This window comes from Heteronotia binoei, chromosome 7 (genome assembly GCF_032191835.1).
Source record: "Heteronotia binoei isolate CCM8104 ecotype False Entrance Well chromosome 7, APGP_CSIRO_Hbin_v1, whole genome shotgun sequence".
NCBI lineage: Eukaryota > Metazoa > Chordata > Lepidosauria > Squamata > Gekkonidae > Heteronotia > Heteronotia binoei.
In genome coordinates this window covers 117967426-117987293 of record NC_083229.1, presented here as the reverse complement: position 1 = coordinate 117987293, position 19868 = coordinate 117967426, and the positions used below count along the sequence as shown (strand labels likewise).

Genomic DNA, 19868 nt, shown 5'->3' with positions numbered 1-19868 from the left:
GCAGATATACTAATATGGACCAAATGCAGACCTTTACCACAGCACTTCATCTAATAAGCTATAATTATTTATTACTACTTTATAATGCCCTCATTGCTTGATGTTATCCTTTTTTTAAAAATTGACCAAGTTTTGGACTAGAGGTGAGCTTAAACTGGGGATGCTTTCTATGAAAGATCTTTCTGAGCCCAGCAAAAAAGTGATCTTTCATGACAGTGCATGAAAAGAGGTGGAAGAGCATGCATAACAATATCAACAAGCCCACTAGGTCAGGGGTGTCAAACATGTGGCCCGGGGGCAGAATCAGGCCCCCAAGCAACTGGCTGTCATCTGCTTCTTCTTCCCTATATCTTCCTTCCTTCTGGAGGAGCTCAGGGCACTCTGAAAACTACCTTTTCATCTCAAAGGTTTTACAAGACTAAACTCCTCCCGGACGTCATTTTGATAATGTGTTTGATAATGCTCTGTTCATAGGGTTTAGTATAATGAGCATTTTTAAAAGGTCCAGATAATGTTGCTTTCTGGATCCCCAGATGTGATCTTCAGCCTGATCATTTGAGAGGATGATTCTGGTAAAGACACAAAGAGCCTGGTGCGAAACTACCTTGTAGTTGGTTCTGCAACTTCTTTTTCTCAGGGTCATCTGACTCGCCTTCTCCGTCGCTGTCATTCCTAATTTGGAACCAACGTTTATGAAATTCAAAGAACAGCAACCAAAAAAAAAGCCTCAAAATCACAGATGTGGCCTATAAAAAGCAGGAAGGTCAGATATTTGTACCAAATGCACAGTAAAACAAAAGTCCATGTTGAGTAGGCAAGTCCTATAGACAATACTCACTTATGAGTAAGTATTCCGATGCTTACAAGCTAAAGCAAGCTGCTGCTACAGGAAGCACAATTTAATTTTGGACCATTCATGTGAACGTCTCCTGTAAAGACTACTGTAATGAGCTCTGTGTAGGGCTGCCCCTGAAGGCACTCCAGAAATTACAGGCCGTCCAGAATGCAGTGGTAAGATTGCTGACAGTTTTCCCTTGGAGGGATCATATTTTTCCTGTCTTGAAACAGTTGCACTGGGTACCGATTGAGTTCTGAGTCAAATTCAGAGTTGCTGGTGATTACCTTTTAAAGCCCTAAACGGCCTGGAATCTTAACAGCTGGCAGACCACCTCTTCTGACATGTTCTCCCTGCCACTGAAATATGTGTTTTTCAACCCAGAACCTGCTTGCGGAATGTTTGCCTGGCATCTACCAGAATGGGGGCCTTCTTATTGGTGGCCCCTTCCTGGTGGAACCAGCTGTCAGAAGATACATGGCCCCTGCGAGCCTTATCCAAGCTCCGCAGGACTTGCCAAGCAGAGCTATCCCATTTAGCTTTTTATTAGTCGGGTCTGTGTATCTGGGTTGCCTTTCAGTTTTATTCGCATTATGTTTTTAATTAACGTCTATTAATATTTTAGCTGCCATTAGCTGCCTTGAGACCACTTGGCAAACAAATACAGAACACTCCGTGAGGGTTTTTACTAATGCATGTACCAAAACAATTTTACGCTAAACAATATTCAGTAGTATTCCAATTTTTTTTTTTTTTACAGAAAACTGTACACTGTTCTCTCTTTGTTTGTGAAGCTACACGAGGTCCAAGAAATTCCAAAATAGATATGACTGCTTCCCAAAACAGGTGTGGCTACGAATGGACCGCCATTTCTGTCCTCTTTTTGTCCAGCAGTCCGTTTGCAGACACACCTGTTTTGGGAATCAGTCATATCTATTTTGGAATTTCTCGGACCTTGCGTGGCTTTACAAACTAAGAGAACATTGTACAATTTCCTGTAAAAATTTTTTTGGAATACTACTGAATATTGTTTAGCACAAAATTGTTCTGGTACATGCATTAGTAAAAACCCTCACGGAGTGTTCTATATTCATTTGCCTATCTATACCTGTGAGCTCTCTATCTTGACATGCTCGTGTTGAGACCACTTGGCGGCAAGAGGTGGCATATAAATTTGACAATAATAGTTTTTTGGAATCTTGAGGAAACATAGGAGGAGGAACGACCTCAAGAGCACCCCTTGTTCTCATTAAAAAAGCAACAGAGCAGGGCTGTATCCATTTTAAAATACAATCTCCCTGAAATCGAATATGTTCCCAGAATAAATGACAGCAATTATCTTCAAATAAGTGTGGTACGGCCAGTCAGTTTATTATTTCCTCTCCATGCTGGGCCTGCAAGTATTGTACCAGGTTGAGAACTGTTCCTGGAACATAATGTTTGAACAGACCCTTGAACAACGTAAAGAACAGTGATAATAAAGCAGCGGCGCATCCGGAAGTGCCAGGAAAACCGTAATCACCATCAGCGTTGGGAACACAAATACAGAATGTAAGTTAAAGCCAGAACACACAAAAAGTATGCCTTATCCTTGGTAGTGTTCCCTCTAAGCTGAGTTAGTGTGAGCTAGCTCACAGTTTTTTAGCCTCCAGCTCCCACATTTTTGTCTTTGTTCAGGGGAAATGGCCCCAGAGCAAACTAATTTATGCAGCAGCTCACAACTTTAATGCCAGCAAGCAGAGTTTTTGCTCACAAGACTCCACAGCTAAGAGGGAGAACAGATCCTAAGATGACGCTATCAAGCAATTTTCTACAGCCACTAAAGGTGCTGAAATAGGTAATCAAATTGGGAAAATGCTGGAACAAGTGAAATTAACATACCCCTTTTCAGCAGTTGAACCAGATTCTTTCACTGGCTTTGGAGGCGCTTTTTCTTTCTTTTTCAAATACTCCTTCAGCTTTTCTGCTCTGTCCAGATACTCAGTGCACTTTGCTCTGATGCTTTGTTTCGCTTTGTCACCCTGTGCCTCATCTGAGAATGAGAAAGTCACAAGTCGCACCCTGTTTTCAGACCATGTGCATGAAAGAAAATGAGGCTGTCTGATCTATCTTGACAGCCTGGAGCAAAGATGAGGAATCTATAGAGCTTTCTATTAAATGTAGTGCCAAGCAATGTAGTACAGTTTTAAGACAAGATCTCCCTCTAAGTACAATTTTAATTCAATCTAATTTTGACCCAACTCCACCCCCGCCCCTTTCCGGGAGCTCAGGGCACCATGCATGATACCCCTTCTATTTCCACCTTCACAGCTGCTCTGTGGAATAGGGCCAGGCTGAGAGCAACTGGCCCAAAACCACCCAAGGGAGCTTCATCGTTGAGTGGGAATCTAAACCTGGCTCTTCTTGGTCCCAGCCCTCCCACACTCTAACCATGGCACCAGTTCTTAAATTCTACAGGTTTGCTTCAATGAAGCATTCAGAGAATTTCGATGATCTGGAAGTCAGAACAGCAGAACTTTCCTGCTCCTAGCAGGAATCCTTTAGTCTTTCATTGTAGCACGACTTCAGGTTTTTTTCTACAGGATTTTTTTTCTACAAACCTACAGAACTTTGGAGTTGCATTTAAGCCCTGAATATATCAGTATGTCAATAAGACAAGTGTCTTATTTGAGCCCCAAGAGAGGGTTCAAGGGGCACAGGATGTGGGAGCCTCACTGAAGAGCCTGGCTGCTGCCTAACTGGGGGACCTCCTGAGAATTCAACACAGGCCGGCTCAAGCTCCACGAAGGAAGGCAGAGAGAAACAACCAACCGACATTTTATTCATTTATTTAAAACATTTCTATATTGCCTTACCTCCTTGGGCTTGAGGTGACATTAAGGACCAGGGATATTATCAACCAACCAAAGAAAGATTCTTATATTTAGTACAGGGATTCTTACATTTGACGACATGGAGGAAATACTGCACAGCGTGCTGATACAGCTGGAGGGCTTCTTCAAAGTTGCCCGCTTTGTCCTCCTGTGCTGCTTTGCTAGCGATGTCTATGGCTTTCTGTAAAAACACACACACAAAGCAAAATAAATAAATAAATAAAGGGGATGAGGCTCAACATGCTACTGGATAACAACTTCTAGTACATATCAATTCCAAAAAGCACCATCCCGTGGTAACCGAATTCATGCAGGTCCAACAGAGCTGAGAACGGATCCAAGACTCCCAGATTATTTATGGGTACTGGGATCTGACCTAAGCCAGCCTCCTAAGACTCGCTAGTGGATAATGCCACCAATCAGAAAATTACCAGTCCCTCCCACCAAGTGACTATTAACGACCCTGTAAGTAACTATTAACGACAAACAGTTGGCACCGTCCAAACTTGTTTTCTTTTGCAATAAAGTTTGGCAAAGCGGAATGAGAGAATAACTCATTCTAATGTAAACCACAGAAATCCAAGATCCCTGATGCTGCAGGGGGAAATCTTGGGCCACATTCTTCTGTAATAATTCCACCTCTGTTTGGAAAACACTGCCCGTGTTTACATGATGATGCATCCTGTGCTACTGTGGAGAGGATGCATCGAAGCTGCCAGTCATCTTTCTCAATAGCTTGTAAGCATTTGTGGTTGTTTCAGTTGCTTTATGTATATAAAACAAGTATGCCAGATATTCCTTTTAAAGAGGCCCTAAAATTTGGGGGGGGGGGGGGGGGGGAGAGGTTCAGGAAGCTTTAAAAGAGAATTGGTGACGCAGGAGAAGTGAGCACTAAGAGCACAAATCATGTAATAAAGAAGCCATATAAATGTCCATCTATGGTCTGAGACTGCGCAAGAAACCCTTTTATTCTTCCAAACAGTAAGAGAAACAACATCCATTCAGGGACTAGAAATGTAATAAAGTGATGCCCCCCACAAATTAAACCAAATGACTATAACAGCCAGTAAACATGAAAAGAAATCACTATAGCTGACAGACGGCAATTAAGAGGATAGAACAGTGCTAAGCAACTATTTTTTTTTCTAGTTCTCTGTCTTGTAAGGTAGCTAAAAAACGATGTAAACGGAACACGTGCAAGCCAAATTACATGTGATTCTCTATGACAGGGGTGGGGAACCTCAGTCCCAAGGGCTGTATGCAGCCCTCGAGGTCATTTGGTGTGGCCCTCGGGGATTGCTGGGCCGAACCGAGCCATATGGCAGCCTCTCTGGGGCCTGGCTGGCCAGTGAGGATCGTGGGGCCCAGCTGTGCTATGCAGCAGCCTCCCCAGGGCCAGACAGGGATCACAGGGCCCAGATGTACTGTGCGGCAGCCTCCCTGGGGCCTAGCCGGCCAGCCGGAATTGCTGCAGGGCCTGGAAAAGTTATCGTCATAGTTCAGTTTGCACTTGATTATCCCAGATGGTGTGACTAATATACTAATGAGTGTGTGACCTAATATGCTAATATTAGCGGATGTGGTCTAATATGCTACTGAGTTCCTGCTGGGCTTTTTCTACAAAAATGCCCTGGATCTATGCATTTGCCTAGGGCAGCAGGCTGGGTGCGTGCGTGTGTGTGTGCCAGATTAGGCTCTCCCCACATGACTTCAAATAGAAAAACAATTATTTGTATTAATCTTGCCAGCCTGAATCGTTCTCCCTTGGCGGAGCACTGTTTTTTAAGTTGATAATTTTTTATGGCCCGCGAATGATGTTATAAATATCCATATGGCCCTTGGCAGAAAAAGGGTTCGCCACCCCTGCTCTATGAGAATCTGCAGGCATAAGAGAATACTGCAAGACTGACTCCCACGGTATACAAACTATTCCGAGGGAGGTCTGAGAAACTAATGTTGTACAAAGGGTCGCAAATGGGGTAGGAGGCATGGGTTATACAGGCAGATATGAAATTTCTAGGTATTTCGAAGCCACAGAGAAAAAAACCTCACAGACATTCTGGGGGAAATGGAAATATATGCAGAATTTGCAGGCTTATCAAACCTATACTTCTTTTACTGATTTAACAACATATAACAGGGGTGGCAAACGGTAGCTCTCCAGATGTTTTTTGTCTACAACTCCCATCAGCCCCAGCCATTGACCGTGCTGGCTGGGGCTGATGGGAGTTGTAGGCAAAAAACATCTGGACAGCTACCATTGGCCACCCCTGACAAATAAGGCATTATTTATAACTTAGCTATCTGACATATTTAGGAGACTTAAATCTCACTGAAAACTGCTGAACTCTATGCTATCATAGCATGTCTATCTTAATTTTTGCCATCTAGAGGCAGGAAAAAATAAACATTGAATATAGGAAACAAACATAGGAAACAAAAAAGTATATTATTTGGACAGAACCTTTTTCATAGATTCACAATAGGTAAGAACTGCCAGAATAGTTGGATGTTCAGTGCAAAAAAGATGTATTATTTGGACAAAAACTCCCAGAGAGCAACAATGGGTAGGACTATCAGTGTATTTGGATCTTATATTGTTGCAGAAGAATAGATGCTTTCGAGCTGTGGTGCTGGAGAAGACTCTTGAGAGTCCCTTGGACTGCAAGAAGACCCAATCAGTCAGTCCTAAGGGAAATCAACCCAGACTGTTCCCTGGAAGGCCAGATGCTGAAGCTGAAGCTCAGATACTTTGGCCATCAAATGAGAAGGGAGCACTCACTGGAGAAGACCCTGATGCTGGGAAAGACAGCAGGCAAAAGAAGACGGAAACGGCAAAAGATGAGATGGCTGGACAGCGTTACTGAGGTAACTAACACGAATTTGAGCAGACTTCGGAGGATGGTGGAAGACAGGAGGGCCTGCTGTGACTTGGTCCATGGGATCTCAAAGAGACAGACTCGACTGTGCAACTGAACAACATTGTTTCAATGCAAATAAAAATATTCTTGAAAATGCTATATATGCCTACAGTGTTGGTAATTATAATCTAATACTGTAGAGTGTCTTACATTAAAAAAAATTCACACTGTACATTTTGAGCTAAGCCTCAGGCTTCATAACACAAACGAGGGGGGGATTATAGGAGTTATTTTCAGTATTCCCTAAAAATTCCATTTTCTTCTATTGGAAAAGTCTATGGGGGGGGGGGGGAGGGAAGCACCATAATCCCATTTTTTATTTCCCCCTAGCCTTCAATTACACATAGTATATTCCTTCCACCAAAGATATGTAGACTTGCATTGAATAGGTTCCCTGAATAAAATCTTGGTTGAGCTCTGGGCTGCCAAAGTGGAATGAGAGAAGAACAAGAGAATCAAATCCCTAGAGAATGCATGGAAGCTTTTGAAAACCATATCCATTGAAGCCCAAACAGAATGCATTCCACAGGTGAGGAAAGGCATCACCAAGTCTAAAGGAATGCCTGCATGGTAAACAATGCAAGTCAAGGAAGCTATAAACAGGGGTGTCAAACATATGGCCCAGGGGCCAAATCAGGCCCCTGGAGGGCTCCTATCAGGCCCCCAAGCAACTGGGTGTCGTCTGCTTTCTTCTCCCTCTTTCTTGCTTCCTTTTGCATAACAGCTTGCTTTGCCAGGCTTGCACAGTTGCAGAGGAACTACAGAGCAAAACCTCTATGTTCTCCATTGGCTGAGGCTCCTCTCTTGGGGAGGAAGAGTGTGCTTTGCCAGGCTCTCTCAATTGCACAGCAGAGCTACTGAGTTAAGCCTCTCTTCCTTCTATTGGCTGAGGCTCCTCTCCCTCCTGGCCCCCTGAGGATGGAAGGAAAGAGCCAGAGCTTCTTTTGCCCAGTATCCTGGATCCCATGGAAGAAATACAAAGAAAGCACTTTTAAGAGCAATGAGTGCTAAGGTGTTAAAACATTTTTCAATTGCATATGTCTGTGTCCTTTATAAAGCTTAGATCTCTGCTACTTAATCTTAAATAGGTACACACATGGCCCGGCCCGACAAGGTCTCGTTTATGTCAGATCCAGCCCTCATAACAAATGAGTTCGACACCCCTGCTATAAAACATAAAAGAGGCTTCTTTTAAAAAGTTCAATGTCTGCCCCAATGAATTGAACAGAACGGACCCCAGGCTCTGGAAAGTCAATAATTAGTCTCACAAAAGAGAATTTCAGGAGCCGATTGCTAAAAGCATCAAGACATTTCTTTCAATATATAAATATTTATGTAAATATATACAAAGCAGAAAACCAGCCAGAGAAGCAATTGGGCCTCTGGATGGAGTCTGAAGAACTGAGTCAAACTGAAGAGATATGAGGATGAGATGACCGTGGATGAGACAGGAAGATGGCAGAGAAGCTCAATGAATTTTTTGCTTGCTGCAGAAAGTGTGGGGCACGTACCCATGCCACAGTCACTATTTCCAGGGAGGGAATCTGAAGAACTGAGTCAAACTGAGGTGATGTGAGGCTACCCATCTTCTCTGAGCCTCAGCTTCTGCTGACAGAGCTGTAACAAGGGCAAGGCTGGTGAGGCGCTTGCCTTGGGGTGCACAAAGTCAGGGGTGGAATTCTAGCAGGAGCTCCTTTGCCTATTAGGCCACATGCCCCTGATGTAGCCAATCCTCCAAGAGCTTACAAGGTTCTTTTTGTAAGCTCTTGGAGGATAGGCTACATCAGGGGTGTGTGGTCTAATAGGCAAAGGAGCTCCTGCTAGAATTCCACCCCTGCACAAAGCTAAGGGGTGCATCAAAGTACATAATGACTAAAATAAACGTTATTAGAATTGAGATGACAAGTTTTATACCAGTTGGGAAAACGAAAGACTGAAAAGTCTCTAGGTCCAGATGGCATACACCTGAGAATTCTTATGGAACTCCAATGTGAGATAGTTGGTCTACTAACCCAGATATGCAACCTATCACTAAATTCAGCCACTGTACCAGAAGACCGATGAGTAACAAACGTTACATCTATTTTTAAAAGGGGTCCAGAAGAAAACCAGGAAATTACAGGCCAGCCACCCTAACGTCTCTCCCAGACAAGTTAGTAGAAAATGCAATAAAAGATAAAATTATTAGGCAAAGGGAAGTCTTGCCTTGCCAACTTTTTGGAGTTCTTTGAGAAAGCATATAGACAATGGTGACCCAACAGACTTTATATACCAGGATTTTAAAAGGCTTTTGACAAGGTATTGCAACAAAGACTCCTGAGTAAGCTTAGCACTCATGTCAGAAGAGGATGGGGTGGTCTTATGGATTAAAAATTGTTTAAATGACAGGAAGCAAAGGGTAGGAGTAAATGGACATTTCTCACACGGAGAGAAGTAAGCAGTGGGGTCCCACAAGGATCAGAGCTGGGATCGGTACTATTTGATGTGTTTATAAATTATCTGCAACTAGTGGTGAGCAACACAGTGGCCAGGTTTGTGGATGACAAAATTATTCAGGATGGTGAAAACCAAGGCTGTCTGTGAAAAGCTCAAGGAAGATCTCTACAAATTGGATGAGTGGGCAACAATATAGTAAATGGTTCAATATTAGTAAGTGTAAGGCGATGCACATTGGGACAAAAGAAACAGAACTTCAAATATAGGCCAGGGGTGTCAAACATGTTGGCCCAGGGCCCAAATCTGGCCTCCAGAGGGCTCCTATCAGGCCCCTGGGGCAACTGGCTGTCATCTGCTTCCTTCTTGCTCTCTCTTGCTTCCTTCTGCATTACAGCTTGCTTTGCTAGGCTTGCTCAATTGCACAGGAGCTACAAAGCAAAGCCTCTATTTTCTCCATTGGCTGAGGCTCCTCCTTTGGGGAGAGAGTGGGGGAGGGATAGCATGGTTTGCCAGGCTCTCTCAATCGCAATCGCTCAAGAGCTACTGAGTCAAGCCTCTCTTCCTTCAATTGGCTGATGCTCCTCCCCCTCCTGGTCCCCTGGGGAAAGAAGGAACAAGCCAGAGCTTCCTTTGCCCAGCTCTCTGCATCCCATGGGAGAGATGCAAAAAAAAGCACCTTTAAGACCAACAAGTGCTAATCTTTTAAGCTGCTTTAAAAAAAAAAAAAATCTTGAATCATGTTTGTCGTGTTCCTTTATAAAGTTTATATCTCTGCTACCTAATCTTAAATAGGTACACACATGGCTCAGCCTGACATAGCCCGGCCGACAGGGTCTCATTTATGTCAGATCCAGACCTCATAAATAAATGAGTTTGGCACCCCTGGGCTAATGGGTTTGGAACTTGCTGAAAGTGAGAAAAAATATATCTTGGGGTTCTAGTAGATAGCCCACTGAAAGCATCAGCCTGATGCAGTGCTGTGGGGAAAAAGGTAAACTATGTTAGAGATTACAAGATGGGAGACCCACAAGAAACTTGTGGCCAGTGGAGCATTCGCCCCCCTTTCCTTCCCTCCCGCTGCCCGGTGGCCTTCTTTGTATCTCCCTCCCACTCCCTCCACCCAGCCCGGACTGGCCTACCAGCAGCTGCTCCCCGCTGAGTCAATCCAGCAGGGCTCTTCTAATTATCATATTGTTGGCTTCATCCGAAAGCCACACTCTTCTGCCCCTCTTAGGTCTGTGTGAGAATTTTTGTTCACCGTCCCTCAGTAGCTCTGGAGCCATCTGTTTTTGGCTGCCACTCCACTGTTATGACACTGCTGTCGTCATCAGGCCTCCATTTTCGGTTGCTAATTCTCCCAGGTCCTACCTTGACGCGCAACAAAGTTGTTTTCTTACATTCGTAGAAAGTCAGGAAACAGGATTTTGGTCATTAGCGCAACAAAAGGCAGAGAGTTAATAGCAGAAGTAGTACAGCACTTAATATGGCTAATGGGGAAAACAGCCTTTCCTGAGAGAAGGTGAGCTCCACATTAGCCCAAAGATCTTGGGGGAAATATACCCAATTCTTTCCGGTCTCTAACCTGAATTACACCTGCACAAGGGTCATCCCAACTGAAACTGGGCGGAACAGGAGAGTAACCGTTTCACTAATAAAACAGACACCCGCACACCCGTGACTCGCAGCACAGTCCTAACTTTTTAAAGGGAAAAAATGTGAATACCCCATTATCTTTAAAACCTAGCAAGAATCGCAGGGGTGGTTCCGATACATGATATCATGAACAGATTACAGGATTAAAGTCCATGCCCTCTCTCCGTATTGCCTTGATCCAAGTTCAGCCCCATGCTAGAGATATAAACCTTTTACAAGGAATGCTAGGAAAATGAAACCTTTCCAGAATAAAGTACTTCCTTCCACTATTAATTCTCAGTCACCAAACAACAGCTGAATGCTGATTCTCCAAAATTAGGAGGGGGAAGGGAGAGAAGAAGACTGCAGATTTATACCCTGCGCGTCTCTCTGAATCAGAGACTCAGAGCAATTTACAATCTCCTATATCTTCTCCCCCCACAACAGACACCCTGCTTGCTCCCAGAAGTTGCCCTTTCAAGGACAACTCTTGCAATATCAATGGCTGCCCCAAGGCCATTCCAGCAGGTGCAAGTGGGGAAATCAAACCCGGTTCTCCCAGATAAGAGTCCACACGCTTAACCACTACACCAATCTGGCTCTCATGAGAAAGCTCCCATGAACCAGAAAGCTGCAGAAAACACTAACAGTGCAATCAAAAGAATTCCTCCAGCATTCATTTCAATGGGCTTAGACTGAAGTAGCTCTGCATAGGATTGCACTATAAGTGCAACAACGATCCTCCCACTTCCTTCTTCTAAGATAATCATATACCTACATGCCCATATCAGGCACCTCCAAAAGACATTCCTCGTTTTTGAAATGGAAGGACATAAGCTGGCACAGTGGTTCCACCCACTGAGATTGGAAGTAGTTCTTGGTAATTTAAATAGGGGACACATAATGATGACCTTTTTGCCAATAATGCATGCTGTCAGAACTCTTCAGAATGCACGCACTGATTGGCTGGATCAGACCAGGTGTCCACCTAGTTCAGTACTACACACAGGAAGCTGCTTTATCTTGAATAAGAAACACAGGTCTATGAAGGTCAGTATTGCCTACTGACTGGCAACAGCTCTCCAAGGTTGCAGGCAGAGCTCTCTCATAAAGACAGTTTGGCGTAGTGGTTAAGTGTGCAAACTCTTATCTGGGAGTACCGGGTTTGATTCCCTACTCCTCCACTTGCAGCTGCTGGAATGGCCTCGGGTCAGCCATAGCTCTCGCAGAGCTGTCCTTGGAAGGGCAGCTGCTGGGAGAGCCCTCTTAGCCCCACTCATCTCAGAGGGTGTTTGTTGTGGGGGAGGAAGATAAAGGCGATTGTGAGCTGCTCTGAGACTCTGAGGTTCAGAGCGGAGGGGTGGGAAATAAATCCAATATCATCACCATCACCTACAACCTGATTTATTTGACTTGGGGTGCCAGGGACTGAACCTGGGGCATTCTGCACACAAATCACTGAGCCACAGCCTCTCCTCTTTAGCGGCGGTCACCCGAGATGCCTCTAAGAATCCCACAGGGACAGCAAAGTATTACTTATCTCCCATCCACTAGCATTCAAAGGCAACAAACGTTTTTCCATCATGCCTTAAACCAGGGGTGTCTAACTCATTTGTTATGAGGGCCGGATCTGACATAGATGAGATTTTGTCAGGCCGGGCCATGTGTGTACCTGTTTAATATTAGGCAGCAGAGTTGTAAACTTTTTAACGAACACAGACAAACATGATTAAAGATTTTAACCCCCCCCCCCTAAAAAAACTAAAACTAAAATAAAACATGCTTAAAACATTAGCACTTGTTGGTCTTAAAAAGGTGCTTTCTTTGTATTTTCCCCATGGGATCCAGGAAACTGGGCAGAGGAAGCTCTGACTCTTTCCCTCCCTCCCCAGGGGACCATGAGGGGGAGGAGCCTCAACCAATGGAGAAAACTGAGGTTTAGCTCAGTAACTCCTGTGCCATTGAGCAAGCCTTGCAAAGCTAGTTGAGATGCAGAAGGAAACAAGAGAGAGGGAGAAGGAAGCAGACAAGAGCCAGTTGCTTGGGGGCCTGACAGAAGCCCTTCGGGGGCCTGATTCAGCCCCTGGGCTGCATGTTTGACACCCCTGCCTTAAACGTTTCCTCCCCGCCCTTCGTATAGTCTGTTGAAAAATGCCAGGGAACTCAAAATATCTGTTTGGGGTGTTTTTCAGAGCACAGGCAGGAATGGCTGAGGCCGAAGCAGACTTTCTGCCCCCCCTCAGCTGAGCCTATCTCACAGTGGGTGTGATCACACAAGAGATGTGGCTTGACTGAGCCACGCCTCCCATTTGGATTTAATGTGCACAATCACACACGTGCATCTGCCTCCCAAGTCCTGCCCATCCTTGACTCATTTTAGGACGGGCTGGGACAAGAATAAATAGCTACCAGGTACTTCCTGGTAGCAAGTCTCTAAAGTGTATGTAGGGCGAGTTTCTCGGCTGCCTGAACAGCATGGGCATGTGATGTGTGAGCAGTCTGAATGCTCCTCTTGCGCGTGTGCGGCCTGTGCCTCTCCTGGCAGGAGGGCGGGGGCTGTGTGAATGGCCCCACATGCATCAAAGAATACCGGCTTTTTCAAAGTCAGGATATTGCCACACCAGATTCCTTGTGCGATTGCGCCCACTGTTGCTAAGGTACATAACACAGGAGAACCTGATCTGAGCACCATGGAGTGAGGACAGGATACAAAGATATATGTTTTAGAACAGATAAAAGGAAGTACTTCTTCACCCAAAGGGTGATTAACACGTGGGATTCACTGCCACAGGAGGTGGTGGTGGCTACAAGCATAGCCAGCTTCAAGAGGGGATTGGATAAACATATGGAGCAGTCCATCAGTGGCTATTAGCCACAGCTTATTGTTGGAACTCTCTGTCTGGGGCAAGTGATGCTCTGTATTCTTGGTGCTTGGGAGGGGCAACAGTGTGAGGATTTCTAGTGTCCTGGCCCCACTGATGGACCTCCTGATGGCACCTGGGTTTTTCCCATGGGATCCAGGAAACTGGGCAAAGGAAGCTCTGACTCTTTCCCTCCCTCCCCAGAGGCAGATGCACATGTGTGATTGTGCACAAAGTGTTGGACTGTATGGGCCATTGGCCTGATCCAACATGGCTTCTTTTATGTTCTTATGCCCTGAACTCTTCTAAGAAAGAGCAGGATAAAAATTTATGTTATCTTTCTTAACATAAAAAAGCCAGCATGGTGGAAGGGTTAAAGTATTGGACTATGACCCGGGGGACCCCAGTTTAAGCCCCCACTTGTGCCTCGGAAGTAGTGATGTCAGCCTCCAGGCAGGACCTGAGGATACCCTGGAATGACAGCTCATTTGCAGACTACAGAGATCAGTCCCTCTGGAGAAAATGGATGCTTTGGAGGGTGGACTCTGTGGCACTGGACCCCACTGGGGTCCCCCCGGCTCTATCCCCAAATCTCCAGGGGTTTCCCAATCTAGAGCTGGCAACCCTACACAGAAGCTTGCTAGATGGACTTGAACTAGTCACACACTCTCAGCCTAGCCTACCCCACAGGGTTCTTGTCAGGATAAAATGGGAGAGAGAATAATGATGTAAGCTATTTTTGGGGCCTCGTTAGGGAAAAAGACAAGATATGAACAAGTAAAGGATATATTCTGACTTCTAACAGGCGTAAACGCCCCCCCCCCGACACCCGCTTCCTTTGTCCCAAAGTGGGTTCAGTCAGCTCTTTTTAACAAGAACACGTTTACTGAGACACAGATGACCTCGGAGACAGACTGGCCAACTTGTTGGATACACGTAAGGGGGACGCCCAACACCACGAACCAGTCTAAACCGTGCAGGCTTGTATGGCATCCTTCAACCTAACAGGATTGTTGTGAGGATAAAATGGGGGAGAAGATAATGATGTAAGCTGGTTTTCGGTCCCCGTTAGGGAGAAAGATGAGATATAAACAAGCTAAGGATATACTCCACGTTTTCCTGACTTCTAGCAGGCGTAACCCGCACACATACACACGCCTCCCTGGTCCCAGTGTTATTAAGTGGGCTTGGTCAGCTCTTTGTCACAAGAAGATGTTTACTGAGAAGCAGACGACCTTGGATTGGCCAATATGTTGGGCACACCTAATGGGATGCCCAACACCCTGAACCAGTCTAAATAGAGGAGGCTAAACAGAGGAGGTGTCCTTCAATCTCACAGGGTTGTTGTGAGGATAAAATGGGAGAGAGGACAACGATGTAAGCTGCTCTTGGGTCCCTGCTGGGAAGAACGACAAGATACAGCAGGTGTGGCCAAACCTGCTTAAAGTAAGAGCCACATGGAATAAACATGAGATGTTTGAGAGCTGCAAGACATGAACATCAGGTGTTAGAGAGCCACAAGACAGGAAGGCAGGCAGGAAATAGATGAGGGAGAGGGAGGTGGAAAGAAAGCAACTTTAACTGCATCCTCCAAGCGCCTGGCTGGCTTGGCAAAGTGATTTAAAGAGAGAAATGCCTTCCAATGTGGAAGGGGGTGTTGAGAGCCACACAATATGTTTGAAAGAGCCATGTGTGGCTCCTGAGCCCCAGTTTGGCCACCTCTAAGATACAGGATCTACTCAGAGTTGCCCTGGCTTCTAACAGGCATAACCCACACATTGTTCCAATGTTATACAGTGAGCTCAGTCAGCGCCTTGTAACAAGAACACACGCTTATTGAGACACAGACAACCTCAACCCAGTCTAAACCCAGCACGCTTGTACGGCAGCCTTCAAAACGGGAGAGAGGACAACGTCCTAAGCTGGGAGAGAGGACAACGTCCTAAGGACGCCGAAGCATAAAAACCAGGACATACTCCGAGCAGTGTTCCCTCTAAGCTGGGTTAGCGCACAGATTTTTAGCCTCCAGCTCACCCATTTTTGTCTTAGCTCAGGAAGGAGGACCCCAGAGCACCATAACGGATGCAGGAGCTCCCAACTTTAATGCCAGGAGCTCCCAAGGTAGGATTTTTGCTCACGGGACCCTGCAGCGCAGGAGGAACTCTGACTCCGGGTTCTGCCAGGCAGACAGCGGCCTCCTCCCCTAAGGCGGCTGAAGCCTCTCACACATCTCGGGGCAGCGGATTCCGGACCTAATTACAGGTTGGGAAGGCAGAGAAGTCAGGCTGGGCCAGCGCCTCCCCCTGCCGGCCTTCCCGCCGTCCTCCGCCCGCCTCCCCTCTCCCTCCTCCGCCCGGCCGGCCGGGCTGCCTACCTGCAGGTTTGACGAGGCCGCCATGATGGGCGGGGCACGAGGCGCTTCTGCCGCCGCCGGGGAAACAGAAACGGCGGTTTTCTTTCAAAGCAGAGCGCTCCCTCAATCCCGTCCGCGGTCCCACAGAGGTGGGGCGGGGGGGAGTCCCCAAGGTCCAGGGCCGGAGCTACTTCCGCAAAGGAGCCTCAGCCGCCGGCTGGCAGCGAAACCAAACTTCCCTTCCGCTTCCGCTAGGCCCTGGTGACGCCACGCGCCGCGCGGCCGAGCCCCTCGGGGGAGGAAAGCAGGAAGGAGGCGGAAGTGACGTCAAGAAAGCGCGCAGGACGAGAAGAGGGCGGGGGAGAAAAAGGGGCTTCGATCGGTGCGCATGCGTAGACGCTGCTCCGTGCTCCCTTTCCCCTTCATTCGCGCCCGTGAACCTTCGCGGGGTTGTGCTGCGGTCAGAGTCGTCTCTGGTCGTGAAAGGTGTCTCCCCCCCCCCCACCTACACCTGCGGGATTTCGTCAGCTAGGAGTGTGTAGGCGGCTTTGGGAGTTCCTTCCTTCCCTGTTTAATAAATAAACGAGTTACTGGGTTTTGTTGGTATTGGGCTGCTGCAGCCACACACACTAAACTAGGGGTGTCAAACATGCGGTCCGGGGGCCAAATCTGGCCCCCAGAGGGCTCCTATCAGGCCCCTGAGTAACTGGCTGTCATCTGCTGCTTCCCCCCTTTCTCATGCTTCCTTCTGCAAAACAGCTTGCTTTGCCAGGCTTGCTGAATCGCACAGGAGCTACATGGCAAAACCTCTATTTTCTCCATTGGCTGAGCCTCTTCCCTTGGGGCGGAAAGCGGTAGGGAGAGCTTGCTTTTCCAGGCTCTCTCAGTCGCACAGCAGAGCTACTGAGCCCAGCCTCTCTTCCTTCTATTGGCTGAGGCTCCTCCCCCCTCCTGGTTTCCTGGGGAAAGAAGGAAAGAGCCAGAGCTTCCTTTGCCCAGTTCCCTGGATCCCATGGGAGAAATACAAAGAAAGCACATTTAAGACCAATGAGTGCCAAGATTTTAAGCATTTTTAAAGCTTTTTAAAAATATATTTAATTGTGTTGGTGTGTGTCCTTTATAAAGTTTATATCTCTGCTACCTAATCTTTACCTCCCTGGTCCCGGTCTGCCGGTGCTAGGGTTTTTGGTGCCCTAGGTGAGTTGCCCACCAGCGCCCCGCCCCTGAAATTTAATAAACAGAGGATTGTAGGAGAAATGAAGAAACTTGAAACTATTTACATTTTTAGTTTACATTTTTTATTTTAAGTTTTATTTTTTTTAATTTGTGAGATTAAGCAATAAAAATTGTGAGAATACCACTTGATCCTTTTAGCTGGAGGTGCCAGGGACAAGACCTTGTGCGTCTGAGAAAGATGCTCTTCCACTGAGCTATGGCTCCCACCCCAGGGCTCTGTTAAAGTAGAGTAGGAAGGAGGAGTGGCAGCAGACAACTTCAACAGGAGCCAATGTTTAGAAACTGTAATTGGCTCTTCTTCAGCTTTTACAATTGGTTAATTTATCCCTGCTGGGCTCCAAGGAGCACACTGCACAGGTGCTGTCCACATTTACATTTCCAGGTCTGTAACAGACTCGGGGGGGGGGGGGGGATGTGAAACCAGCCGTGCAACATCTGTGCTTCATGGAGCCTGTTTTTCATTTGGGAAGACAGTCTCCAAGGAGCGTACATGCTGCATGTGGAGAGAGGGGGAACCTGGCGGTGCCCCCTAGGCCAGGTGGCATCCTAGGCAGCTGCCTACTTGGCCTACTCCCATGCACCGGCCATGCCGGTCTCTGCTGACGTTTTCTCCAGGGATGCTGATCTCTGCCAACTGGAGATCAGTTGTAAAAGCAGGAGCTCCCCAGGCCCCACCTGAAGACTGGCAACGCCACGTCTTTCCTCCTCCTGCACTTGGAAAAAGTGCAGAAAAGGGCAACTAGAATGATTAAAGGGTTGGAACACTTTCCCTATGAAGAAAGGTTAAAACGCTTGGGGCTCTTGAGCTTGGAGAAACGTGGACTGCGGGGTGACCTGATAGAGGTTTACAAGGTTATGCATGAGATGGAGAAGGTAGAGAAAGAAGTATTTTTCTCCCTTTCTCACAATACAAGAATTCATGGGCATTCGATGAAATTGCTGAGCAGTCAGGTTAAAACAGATAAAAGGAAGTACTTCACCCAAAGGGTGAATAACACATGGAATTCACTGCCACAGGAGGTGGTGGCGGCTACAAGCATAGACAGCTTCAAGAGGGGAATGGATAAGCATATGGAGCAGAGGTCCGTCAATGGCTCTTAGCCACAGCTTATCGTTGGAACTCTCTGTCCGGGGCAGTGATGCTCTGTATTCTTGTGCTTGGGGGGAGGGCACAGTGGAAGGCCTTCTAGCCTCATTAGTGGACCTCTAGATGGCACTTGGTGTTTTTTTTTTTTGCCACTGTGTGACAGAGTGGTGGACTGGATGTGCCATTGGCCTGATCCAACATGGCTTCTCTTATCTTCTTATGTACTCCTCACACTCTTGATCCAAACCCGTTTCTGAACATCAGTGCTGTTTCTCAGTATTAATAGCTCCTAGGCACTTCCTCCTTAGGAACTCTGGATTCCTGACCTTTGAGCCGCAACGCAATAGAAAGTCATCCGTCGTGCTTAAAGAGTCATCCTAATTTGCTCTCCAATAGCCATTATTTCGACTAATTAAAGATAATGCGTTCCTGTCTGCAAACGTTCAGAAGGAAATGAATCAGAACACATGTCAGATTATAAACAAGTGCAACGTGCACTCCAGTATGTATGCGCTGGGTATGATTAACTGTTCGATTGTGCTTGATTTCGAGCTAATTGCTTTAATTAGAGGTCCGAAGGATGGTTTCAGGGTCATCTCAGTTACTGCAGCTCCCTGTGGGTTTTAGGCTCTTACATCCTAGTAAACAACTGTTGCTGCAGGGCGTGAGCAAGAACGTATTATTGTCCTAGATGGAGCACGGGAGGAGAGGCATAGCTTACTGATTGCCAAAGAGGCAGCCCTTCTGCCATACCATCCCGTGAGCGTCAGCGAGCGGTTTGGACAGGGTTGTGCTGCCCTCTGCATCTCTGTTGGTTTGACACTGCAACTAGCATGCTTTGCGATGGCAGCTGGACCAGGGGTCCCCAACTCCCGGTCCGTGGCCTGTTAGCAATCGGGCTGCAGAGGGAGGCAGAGACCTTTGCCTACTCCTCGTTTAAAGACCCCCATTGGGAGGGCAGGGATGGGGGGGGTGGCCGTGGGGGCAGCCTGGAGCAGCAAAAACTGTAGCACCCCCACCCCCACTGGTCCATTGAAAAATGGACTTTTACAAAACCCGTGCCAAAAAGATTGGGGGCCACTGAGCTAGACCCCTTCGATTTCCCTTTTCTGAATTTCCATGGCACAATAGTAGCAGCGCCCATGATGGGTGCTGTGTAGGGATGGGCACGAACGGAAGTACGAGTCGTGATTCCTGCCTAAAATAGCCGATTTGTGGTTCGTTTCAAATCGGTTGGGGGTACTCATGGTATGCAAGTCTTGCAAAACTAAGTGACTTGTTTTTTTGGCAGTTTGCCTGTGTCATTATCAGCAGGGGGGGGACACTTGCCCAATGTGATGATGTCACCCAGAAGAGATGCCGGGGCCGGATCTGGGGGGGGGGGGCAGAGGGGGGGACTTGTCCCGGGCGCCACCGGAGGGGGGCCCTCAAATTGGGTATGGAATCCATTCTATTCAATGGGCCCATAAGGTAGAATGGGCCATAAGGGGGCACCATTTTTTAATTTTGACCCCCCTCAAAAAAAAATGTAGATCCGGTCTTGAGTGATGCTGTTGTACCAGGCATACCACCCTGGCAAACGTGCCTGGTGTGATACCACCCCTTCCGGGTGACAGCATCTCGCCGGGCGTGTT

General features: G+C 46.8%; 1 protein-coding gene across 1 annotated transcript in view; it reads right to left on the bottom strand.

The window, feature by feature from the left end:
- The window catches only part of VPS4B (vacuolar protein sorting 4 homolog B), a 47800-nt gene extending 31548 nt beyond the window's left edge, over nt 1-16252 (bottom strand). The window contains exons 1-4 of the mRNA XM_060244275.1: nt 15933-16252; nt 3778-3889; nt 2717-2867; nt 605-672 (exon numbers count right to left, since the gene is read on the bottom strand). Coding sequence (XP_060100258.1) covers nt 605-672; nt 2717-2867; nt 3778-3889; nt 15933-15956 — 355 coding nt within the window. The 5' untranslated portion in view covers nt 15957-16252. The remainder of the gene's footprint in view (nt 1-604; nt 673-2716; nt 2868-3777; nt 3890-15932) is intronic.
- Between the last annotated feature and the right edge of the window lie 3616 nt (nt 16253-19868).